Source organism: Sapajus apella, unplaced genomic scaffold, assembly GCF_009761245.1.
Source record: "Sapajus apella isolate SASKATOON/1434 unplaced genomic scaffold, GSC_monkey_1.0 scaffold12, whole genome shotgun sequence".
Taxonomy (NCBI): Eukaryota; Metazoa; Chordata; class Mammalia; order Primates; family Cebidae; genus Sapajus; species Sapajus apella.
The window spans coordinates 26,768,436-26,779,662 of record NW_022436952.1 but is presented as its reverse complement, the minus strand read 5'-3'; the positions used below and the strand labels follow the sequence as shown (position 1 = coordinate 26,779,662).

General features: G+C 55.9%; 1 protein-coding gene across 4 annotated transcripts; it reads left to right on the top strand.

Annotated features, from left to right (window-relative positions):
* Positions 1–332: 332 nt before the first annotated feature.
* MPO (myeloperoxidase) lies at positions 333–10,733 on the top strand. Of its 4 annotated transcripts, none has more exons than XM_032280607.1 (13): positions 333–345; positions 527–651; positions 789–882; positions 1,218–1,393; positions 1,637–1,760; positions 1,862–1,991; positions 2,074–2,280; positions 3,149–3,467; positions 5,257–5,417; positions 6,912–7,167; positions 7,668–7,838; positions 8,667–8,904; positions 9,709–10,733. In XM_032280607.1, exons 2-13 carry the CDS (start codon positions 576–578, stop codon positions 9,914–9,916), a joined length of 2,160 nt encoding a protein of 719 aa, XP_032136498.1. In that variant the 5' UTR covers positions 333–345; positions 527–575; the 3' UTR covers positions 9,917–10,733. The 4 variants fall into 4 exon arrangements, with proteins under 4 accessions (XP_032136498.1, XP_032136499.1, XP_032136497.1 ...); XM_032280608.1 differs by lacking the exon at positions 333–345 and adding an exon at positions 401–417; XM_032280606.1 differs by lacking the exon at positions 333–345 and having other exon boundaries at positions 498–651; positions 9,709–9,923; positions 10,635–10,733.
* The last annotated feature ends 494 nt before the right edge of the window (positions 10,734–11,227 follow it).

The following is an 11,227-nucleotide window of genomic DNA, read 5'->3' as shown; positions in this document are numbered from 1 at the left end:
AGGTGTGGTGGTGGGTGCCTGTAATCCCAGCTACTCAGGAGGCTGAGGCAGGAGAATTGTTTGAACCATTGCACAGCAGCCTGGGTGACAGAGCAAGATGACCTCTCAGAAACAAAACAAAACTGAACAAAACAAAAGGCTGGGGGCAATGCTGGTCCCTCCTTTCCTGCCCCTTCCCCCCTTTCAGGGGCCCCTCTGTGTGTGTACCTTCTAACCCCAGTGGGGGAGGAGAGAATTCAGTCTCCAGGATCAGACCTTCCTATGCCTCACCCCGCCCCCAGCTTAGAGAACATAAAAGCCCAGATTGAGCCAAGAGGACTTGCCAATATCAGGTGAGCTGTGGAGGTAGGGTCCTTGGAGGCTGGATGACAGCAGCTGGCAAGGGGATAAGGGTGCATTGGGCCCCTCCTCAAGGAGGTCTCACTTCATCTGTAGACAGGGGCCTCTGGGGTGGGGCTGGGGTGCAAAGGGGGATTGAGGAACCCAGGAGAAGAGGGATGGGGGTTCCCTTCTTCCCTTTCCTCAGGTGCACTGTGGACTCAGGGCCTTGCTGGGCTGGGGGTCTTGTTGCAGAGATGAAGCTGCTTCTGGTCCTAGCAGGGCTCCTGGCTGTTCTGGGCATGCCCCAGCCCTCTGAAGGTGCTGCTCCAGGTAACAGTTCCCAAGGTGGGGGAAGATGGGGTGGTCGTGTTCCAGGGACCTCTTTTCTCAGTGCAGGCCTTCTTAGCTCTGGGGCCTGATGGGGACTCAGAGCCCATTCCTGACTTTGTGATCCCTGCTCTGGGCAGCTGTCCTAGGGGAGGTGGACACCTCATTGGTGCTGAGCTGCATGGAGGAGGCCAAGCAGCTGGTGGACAGGGCCTACAAGGAGCGGCGGGAAAGGTGGGGCTTGAGGCACTGCTCAGCTCTGGTCAAGGCTGGCCAAGGCCTTTTGGAGAAGGAGCAGGGAGCAGGGAGTTTGAAGGTGGGAGAGGGTGTTTATGGGGACCCATGTGGACTCCCTTTCTTTCTATCTGTCTAACCCTGTCTCTGGATGGGAGAACAGCTTCAAAGCCGTCCTTCCCAAAGCCTTGCCAGGTCCATATCCTTTTTATAAAGGGAAGCTTTCTTCCCACCCGTGGGCCTGTCTGCATGGTCCTGCATGTCTGCCCCTGGGCTGGGGCTCTGCTGAATGAGTCTGCACTCCTTCTCTGGCCCTCACTCCTTTCTCCAAACAGCATCAAGCAGAGGCTTCGCAGTGGCTCAGCCAGCCCCATGGAGCTCCTATCCTACTTCAAGCAGCCAGTGGCAGCCACCAGGACTGCCGTGAGATCTGCTGACTACCTGCACGTGGCCCTAGGCCTGCTGGAGAGGAAGCTGCGGTCCCTGTGGCGGGGGCCATTCAATGTCACTGGTACTGTAGCCCATCCCACCCCAGGCTCCTGCTCCCCTAGTCACTCCTCCTAGAGACCCCAGCTGTCTTCCAGGGATCCCCTCAACCTCTTCCTCCAGGCAGTGAGTCTCAGGGGCATCCTCACATCCCCTCGACTTCAGACTGGGCCCCCTCGAGGCTCTCCAGGACTCCTCAGCCTCAGGTTGCCTGGGATAAGAAGTGAGGGGGGCGTGGCTCCCCCAATCCTCTTTCCACCCGCGGCAGATGTGCTAACGCCCGCCCAGCTGAATTTGTTGTCGAAGTCAAGCGGCTGCGCTTACCAGGACGTGGGGGTGGCTTGCCCGGAGCAGGACCAGTACCGCACCATCACCGGCATGTGCAACAACAGGTGCGGCGGCTGCGGTGGCGGCGGGACCCGGGCTCGGGCTCGGGGAGGCGGCCTGGGTGGCGCGGGCCTCTCGGTGTCAGTGCTCTGTCCTCCCCTGTCAGACGCAGCCCCACGCTGGGGGCCTCCAACCGTGCCTTTGCGCGCTGGCTGCCCGCGGAGTATGAGGACGGCTTCTCACTTCCCTACGGCTGGACGCCCGGGGTCAATCGCAGCGGCTTCCCGGTGCCCCTGGTGAGCGCCTGCGGGCAGAGGGGGCGAGGCCCGGCCATGGGCTGCACGGACCCAGGCGCCCGCTGACCTCCGTGTCCCGCAGGCTCGCGCGGTCTCCAACGCGATCGTGAGGTTCCCCCAGGACCAGCTGACCCCGGACCAGGAGCGCTCTCTCATGTTCATGCAGTGGGGCCAGCTGTTGGACCACGACCTCGACTTCACTCCCGAGCCGGCCGCCCGGGCCTCCTTCCTCACTGGGGTCAACTGTGAGACCAGCTGCGTGCAGCAGCCGCCCTGCTTCCCGCTCAAGGTGGCCCTGCTTCCCACCCCCTGCTGGGTGGGGAGAGGGGAGAGTGTTTCTGGAAAAGGCCATCTCCCTTCTGTGCCCAGGTTTCCTTTCCCAGCCGCTGAGGAAGGTTGGCCCTGCCTCCCCGTGTCCACAGGCACTGGCTGCTCAGCTGGGACCTGTCCCCCTCTTGTGCCTGGCTGGGCTCAGCCAGCCGGCGGTCAGGGCCGTCCATTTGCTCACTGCCTCTCCCAGTCCAAGGGAGAGAAGGGTGTTCATCCCTGGCTGACAGGAGCCTTGTTGGTGGAATTACTGGCTCTTTGTTAGGCTGGGAGAGAGTTCTGGGAGGAGGACCTTCCCGGGGCTCCCGAGCCTCCATGCTCAGTCCTGTTTCCTCCCCGCTGAGGGGGCAGCCCTTCAACCCCCATCGCACAGAAGGAGACAGCCTGGGGGTCTGGGGGTGCTATGGGACAGGGCTGGGAGTCGGCAGGGTGGTTGAGGCACTTGCTGAGCATGGAGGGAGGAGGAGAGAAAGGAGGAGGATCCTGAGAGAGAGGGAGAGAGACAGGCAGAAGAACGCCAGGGCCAGAGGGAGAGCAGGTGCAGCAGAGAGAAGCAGAGAGAGACAGGCGACGCTTCAGTGAGAAGGGGCCGAGGTCTGGCGGTGCCCAGACCCGGGGGCTACCCATGTTCCCAGTTCAGTGTTCTGTTCATTAACCTTGCCCCTCAGAGGCTGCTGTGGTGGAGCCCCAGGCAGCGATCCCGTTGGGGCATTCAGAGGCCTCTCTGCAGGCTGAGGGAACCACAGGTCCTGAGGGCAGGGGACAGCCACTTCTGCCTGGGCACCTTCCCTGCCCTCAGTGAGCCAGTCTAGCCTCTCTCTGTGCCTCAGATCCCGCCCGATGACCCCCGCATCACGAACCAAGCCGATTGTATCCCGTTCTTCCGTTCCTGCCCGGCCTGCCCCAGCAGCAACATCACCATCCGCAACCAGATCAACGCGCTCACCTCCTTCGTGGACGCCAGCATGGTGTACGGCAGCGAGGAGCCACTGGCCAGGAACCTGCGGAATGGGTCCAACCAGCTGGGGCTGCTGGCCGTCAACCAGCGCTTCCAAGACAATGGCCGGGCCCTGCTGCCCTTTGACATCCTGCACGATGACCCCTGTCTCCTCACCAACCGCTCGGCGGGCATCCCCTGCTTCCAGGCAGGTCAGCTTTGGGGTGGGGACCAGGGGTTGCATAGGAGGTGTTCCCTGCTGGAGCCACAGTGAGCCTGTTTGCGAGCAGCTTGTGGGTCTGTACTTAGAGAGACCGTCCTCACCAGCCATTAAATATCAATTTCATGATATTAATCCAGTTGCCTTGGTAACAAGTCAGATGGAGCCAGAAAGGCAGAAAAGCAAACAATCTCTCCAACCCTAAGACGGAGACCCAAGGATGTCCAAGGAGCCGCTGTCCATCGGTCCATGGCTTTCTCTGCCTCTCTTTTCCCTTCTGGACTCTGGAAGAGGGGAGAGTTGAATGCCTCAGGGGCAGGGAACTAAAGAACAGACCTCGCTGTGGTGCCCTTGCCCTGTAGCATGACACTGTTCAGTGTGGCAGCCACTAGTTGCATGTGGTGATTTTAATTTTACTTATTTTAAATTAAATAAACCCAGTTTCTCAGCAGTGCTAGCCGGGCTTCAAATGCTCAATTTTCTCACAGGCTCCCCTGTTGGGCGGCACAGATGTAAAATATTTTCTTCATCTTGGAAGTTATATTGGACCACAGTGCTCCGAAATGTCCCCTCCTGTGCATCTTAGTTGTCCATAATAAGAGACGATGGGATTTTAGATTTAAACAACTGGCAGTTTTGGAGACACAATTGGGGCAGTGATGGCAGCCATGACTGGACATTTTCCAGTGCTTTGAAATGTAAGACCAATAGTGGACCTCAGACCTTGTCCCCTGGCCTCCCTCTGCCTCCTCCTGGTGGTTCCTGCTGGTCTCTCCCTGGCTGGAACCCTGGGAGGAGGATCAAGGTTGGACTTCCTGCAAGAGAGCCCCCACCTCTTCTGAGCTAGTTAGGCAAGGGCAGCCCTCCTTAGCCAGATTCAGCTGTCCCCAGCCTCGATTGATGAGCTCCATGTCCCAAGCCTGGGTCATTGTGACCTCTAGCTGCTCATAGACAGAGATGCTGCTCTCAGAGAATTTCCTTTCCACCAGCTTCTAGAGTTGGCAAGGACTGATTCTAGTGTCCTGACCCTAGCCCTCTGGCCCTGCGAAGAAGGGTTGTGGGAGGACTAGGGGAACCAGGGAGCTTCTGCTTAGGGGTGTGGACTCCACACATGTCGTGTCCTAGCCCCCAGCCCCTGGAGCAGGCTGCACCATTGGCATGTAGTAAAGGGCAGGCTGACAACTGTGTTCAAATGGTAGTGGCTTTCTGGATTCCTGTGTTGAGAAGGAGCCTGAGGTTGTAACCAATGTTAGCAGGAAAGCGTGCTGTGATCACTGGCTGCGCCTGACACGGCATTATCACAGGCTGTGCCGATGTGCATACTTGTTCTCAGGCACTCCTTGGAATCAAGAGAATCAATTAACCAAGCAGTGTTCATAAGGCTCATACTTTGTACCAGGCACGTGTTAAGCCTCATGTATCCATGTGTGTGCTAGGAGGGAGGGTAAAATATAAAAAGGCACAAGCCTTAGTCCTTGTGCCCAAGGAGCTCCCAGTTTCAGGTACAGGAATTGGCAAGTCATGTATTGGAAGTGATGCCCATTGAATGAGCATCCCCAACCAGCAGCACCCCTGAACTGAGGCAGAAGCTGTTATTGTGGACTGGGGCATCAGAGCAGGCCTCCTAGAAGAGTATAAACTGAGGATGATATGAAAAGATGGTTGGGGAGGAGGGGCAAGTAGGAGGCATTTCAGGCCTTGGCTGGGGAGGGAGTTTTAGTGGAGCAAATCTTTTCTAGGATGGGGGTCTTAAGAATGACAGTGGCTTTTGCTTCCCCAAGGGGACACCCGTTCCAGTGAGATGCCTGAGCTCACCTCCATGCACACCCTCTTACTTCGGGAGCACAACCGGCTGGCCACAGAGCTCAAGCGCCTGAACCCCGGGTGGGATGGAGAGAGGCTCTACCAGGAAGCCCGGAAGATCGTGGGGGCCATGGTCCAGGTAGGCCGTCTTGAGCATCGGGCACGCGGGGTCCTGATGTGCCCCTGCAACATACTAGTGACCTTGGACATGTTCCTAACACTCCTGAGCCTTGCCTTCTTCGTCCACGGGGCCGCAAGAATTATAGGACATACATGAAAACACCTTTCAGATACTAAATGCTTGACAAAGGCTCCTTCCCTTCCCTCTCCCTTTTCCCAGGTTTTCTCTCACAGTCTTTTTCCTGTGGGAAAAAAGACTGTGAGATATTTTCACACGGTCTTGTGGTGTTGGGAGGGTTGAATGTTTGGTTCAGTGCCGGGTGTGTTCTAGTTGTTCAGTAAATGCTTCTTTCCTCCATCTCACTGTTGCCCTTAGCTCCTTTACCCACTCCCCTCTTCTTTTTAAAATTAAATGAAGCCCGTTGCCCAGGCTGGAGTGCAGCGGCACGATCTTGGCTCACTGCAACCTCCACCTTTCAGCCTCAAGTCATCCTCCCACCTCAGCCTCCTGAGTAGCTGGGTAGCTGGGATTACAGGTGCGTACCACCACGCCCGGCTAATTTTTGTATTTTTTGTAGAGATGGAGTTTCTCCATGTTGCCCAGGGTGGTCTCAAACTCCTGAGCTCAAATGATCCACTTGCCTTGGCCTCCCAAAGTGCTGGAATTACAGGCGTGAATCACTGTGTCTGGCCCGCTCACCTCTTCTTTTTGGTTCTGTCATAACCCACCCAACCTCCTTAGCTTCACTTTCCCCTGGGGCAACATTCTTGGTTCTGTCTCTCAACATCTGGTGCTTCATTGCCCAGATGCAGATACACACACACACACACACACACACACACACACACACACACACACACTCTCCTAGATTCTGGAGGAGAGAGTTTCAGGTGCTAAGGGTGAGTTTTTGATTTGCACTAAGAACTCAAGTGAGATTCATTTACACTATGAAAGAACTTCTAGAATCTAGAATCTAGAGTGAGACTGTTCCACATCTTCCCTTTTCACTGGGGAGAATCATGCCAGAATGACCCTTTGTTCCTTCCTGCCTCCCTGCTTTCCACAAATGTATATTGAGCCCTACTGTGGGCCAGGTAGATGGTGGGCACTGTGAAGAATTTCAACAACCTCAATTCCCCTTGCCCTCAAGGACTTTATAAGATAGTTGCAGAAATGATACGTTAATAACTTGAGGACAAGGAAGTTATCACAGTGACTAATAAAGTGATTTGCTGTTTAGTCCTCTAAGGCAGAGGGCAATATAATTATCCTTAATGTATATTCGAGGAACTCAGGCTCAGAGAGGTTAATGACTGGTCCGAGGTCACCCAGCCAGCAAGCAGGAGAGCTCTGTTTATGCCTCTCAGTGCCACTCTGTTCGGCCCAGGACTGGTATTGTGGGAGACAATTCCCTGACCATAGAGGGATGGGAGGGGTCCCCCAAGCCATTAGCAGGCAGAGACTCTGCGGGGAGGAGTAGGTGGAGAGGCGTTCCAAATAACTTGTCTTTAGATCATCACTTACCGGGACTACCTGCCCCTGGTGCTGGGGCCAGCGGCCATGAGGAAGTACCTGCCCAGGTATCGTTCCTACAATGACTCAGTGGACCCACGCATCGCCAATGTTTTCACCAATGCCTTCCGCTACGGCCACACCCTCATCCAACCCTTCATGTTCCGCCTGGACAATCGGTACCAGCCAATGGAACCCAACCCCAGAGTCCCACTTAGCAGGGTCTTTTTTGCCTCCTGGAGGGTGGTGCTGGAAGGTAAGCACGACCTAGGCCAGGAGTGAGTGGGCTGGCAGTGAAGGGTGGGGTGGGGGTCACCTAGGAAGGTCACCTCTAGGGAGCTAGGGTGGGGAGTGATCTGCTGTCCTCTCATCCTGGAGATGTGTTCTGACTGTCCAGCCTCAGTTCCCCTGACTCTGCTTCCATATGTGATAATAAAGAGTGGGGGTGTGGATGGCTTTCAGAGGGAACTGGCTACTTCCTATGTGCAGTGGCTTGTTGTGACCCAGGAGGCCAGGGCCTGGGAGCATCTCAATCTTGCAAGTCTAAATGGCATAATCTCCTGAGACCTATATGCCCCTGGGGTCATGTAGTGACCAGTGAGACCTGCTCACTGGCACCACCTTGGCACCAGACTCTGCCTGTGCCCAGCCCTCTTCTTGAATCTTCCTGACCCTACCTGGACTTGTCCCTGACTCCAATCTGAGCTCTGATACTGAGCAAGATACTTCCCCTGACCTGGCTTCTCTGGTCCCCAGGTGGCATTGACCCCATCCTCCGGGGCCTCATGGCCACCCCTGCCAAGCTGAATCGTCAGAACCAAATTGCAGTGGATGAGATCCGGGAGCGATTGTTTGAGCAGGTCATGAGGATTGGGCTGGACCTGCCGGCTCTGAATATGCAGCGCAGCAGGGACCATGGCCTCCCAGGTGAGAGGCTGCGGGGGTCTCCCCAACACTCCCCTCCCCCGAGCTGTCTCCCAGGTGGCCCATAGCTCCCCTTCCCACTCTAAGGCCCCTGCCCTCTCCAAAGCATATTAGAGGCACTGCTCTCAGGAAGTAGCCTGAGGCCAGGCCCTGCCTTTCCCTGGACCCATCTGATGAGTTTTCCCTCCTCTCAGCCTCCTTTGCATGCTGTAATTTTCGTCCTAAGGGCATCATCATCATAACAATAACTCACTGTCTGAAAATCTGTCTCTGTTGTCATTCCATTTTGCTTCATTGTGCATGAACTCTGGGAGAAGAGGTTATTGTCAAGCTGAGGCTTGATGAGATTCAGAACCTGGCCAGGTTCTCTAGCCAAGTCAGTGGAAAAGCTGAAATTTGAAGCCAGATCAGCCTAACCCTAAAGCCTAAACCCCATGTGGCTGAGGCTCCTAGACACATTTCACCTCTCAGGGGTCAGAGACAGACACTTTGGGCGGCTCTGGAGGGGGACAAGGAGATGCCCGTATTCTTGGACCTGGCAGGAACTGTGGCAGTTTAGGGTTTGCCTTATGGTAGGAGGGCAAGAGAAAGACAGAGGGGGTCCCAGAGAGGCCCAGTTGTGCCCCTTGGTCTGAGCCAAAGGTTCAGCGTTCCCTGAGGTGAGGTTCTCCCCGCCGCCCCCCCTCCCCGGTCTATGACCTTGGTTGTGTTGGAAAGGTGGGTTTTCTGGGCTGTTGGCAGATATGTGAATCTTCCCTGCTGTCTCCAGTGACCTCCCCACCTTGAAGCAGAGGGACCTGCCCACAGCCACCTCTCCCCTCCCCCATGCAGGGTACAATGCCTGGAGGCGCTTCTGTGGGCTCCCGGAGCCCAACACTGTGGGCGAGCTGGGCACAGTGCTGAAGAACTTGGATTTGGCGAGGAAACTGATGGCGCAGTATGGCACGCCCAACAACATCGACATCTGGATAGGCGGTGTGGCGGAACCCCTGGAGCCCAAGGGCCGAGTGGGCCGGCTCCTCGCCTGCATCATTGGCACCCAGTTCAGAAAGCTCCGGGATGGTGATCGGTAAGGAGGGGTGGGGGCATGGGCTGTTGGGTGGCTGTGGGCCTAGCCCTCACTCTCTTGGATCCCACATTTCCTCCTGTCAGGTGAAGGACTGGAAGGAGTCAGTGATTTTCCAGTGTGTTTCTAGAAGCCTCCAGATGCCCTGGAGTGCCCCTAATGTGCCCTGAACCTGTTGAGGGTGCAGCAAGGACAGACCTGGACCCCTGTTTGTAGGCAGATAGAAAAAGGGAGGCAGACAGAAAAATGCCACCCTTAGATACTTCTTCCTGTGGGTTTCACTGTGTAACTGTGGGGGTGTCAGTCACCCGTGGGCAGTCCCTTCCCAGCTTCCCCACAGCTTCCCTTAGTGTCATATTATCATGGTCCTGACGTCTTCATGTCTATCTAGTTCTTGCTTAGCCTGTATTGCACCTTTGGGAAAATCAGAAAAAGGTTCCCCTCTCTGGGTGGACAAATTATAAACCACCCCCAAGATTCTCTCCCACTCCTGTGGATGCAGTCCCTGGCCAGGGCACAGAGCCTCAGGAGTGTGTGTGGGCCCGGGTCCCCCTCCAGTGTGGTGCCCTGGAGGCCGCCAGGCTAGGGAAAGGGAAAGGCCCCTGGGCAGCTGTGCTTTACTCTGCACTACGAGTAGATCGTCACTAGTGTGAAAGTCCCTGGGCTGCCCAAGGGATGGGACCCTCCCGTGCTGCCAGGCGGCATTTGCTGTGGCCTTCTCATATCGAGTGAGCAGCACAAGCCCATCGATGCCCTGCCAGCACTGAATATCCTCGGGTGCAGAGTCCATGGGTGTCCCCCATGCAGGTTTTGGTGGGAGAACGAGGGCGTGTTCAGCATGCAGCAGCGACAGGCCCTGGCCCAGATCTCCTTGCCCCGGATCATCTGTGACAACACGGGCATCACCACCGTGTCTAAGAACAACATCTTCATGTCCAACAAATATCCCCGGGACTTTGTCAACTGCACTACACTCCCGGCATTGAACCTGGCTTCCTGGAGGCAATCCTCCTAGAGGCTAGGTAAGTGGGTGCAGCAGTGAGGGGTATATCTGGGTTGGCCAGTTGGAACCACAGAGATCTCTATGCCCTAGATGAGCCCAGCCCTGTTCTCGGTGCAGCTGAGTGACTAGATGTTCATTTGTGTGCTCATGTGCATGCGAAGTATATAGATTGGCATTTCATATGTGTGTGTTGTCTGAACATGGGAAGTGTTTCAGGGACTCTATGTATGTGCCATTTATGTGAGTGTATGTTTGTGCTGATGAAAATACCGGGTGTGTGGAAGGCAGCAGAGCAGACTGGTGAGGAGCACAGCTCAGGAACTAGACCGCCTGAGGTCTAGTCCTGGCTCTGTGACTTGCTAGCTATATGCAAATTATTTGCTAGCTATGTACAAATCGCTACCTTGAGCAAATTACTAACCCTCATTAAACAAGAGTTTTCTTCCTTGTAAATTACATCTGTCATGGTTTCTTGGAGGGCCCGCTTGCATCCTCTGGTTCTTCATTTGTTGATCACCTACTATATGCAAGGCACTGTGCTAGGCATGAGAAGCATGTAGAGGCAAGAAAGAGATACCAAGATCCTGTCTGCGTCCTGGTTAGCAGTGATTCCCTGGTGGGATGAGCCAGCTGCAGCTGGGCTGTATGGTTGACTTACGGGCCCAGCCAGTCAGGCTCAGGCCATGGCTCCCCTTTCTCTTTCTCACCTTGATTTCTTGCTTATTCACAGGAGTCCTCCTGAGGAGGAACTGAGCCCATTGGCCTTTCTGTAGCATTTATTTGCCAATGTTTATGATAATAAAGGCACCTCCAACAGGGACCTCCGCTCCGCCTGTGTCTGCCTTGTGTTTCTGAACTGAGGGTGAGGATGTTGGGGAGTTTTTCTTTGAGATTCGTATGTGGAGGGCAGTCAGCTCTTGGAAGCCTGGGGGCCAGGGCACGTGGTGCAGACCCTCCTCCTCTGCCCCTGACACCCTGCAGGGAACTGTGGTCACCAAGCCCTCATGCTTGTTCTTTGCTCTAGCAAATGTTTGCTATGGTCACTCTGTGTCAGGCCTGTGCCAGGGGCTGGGAAGTGGAGGGGACACAATGCTGTGTGGCAGGAGAGGAAGTGTGGAGAGCTGGTAAGGAGGCAGGCCCTCCCCCGCCGAGAGGGACCTCTGCCTCCTGCATCCCCGCAGCCTCGCCCAGGGGCTCAGAAGCCCTCAAGACAGTAGACTCCTTCTCACTCAGCTGCATGTGGCCCCCAGAGCAGCAAGAGCAGATGGCTGGGCCCAGAGGACAGGGCCAGCACTGAGGGAGGGAAGGAGTGTATTTCCCTAG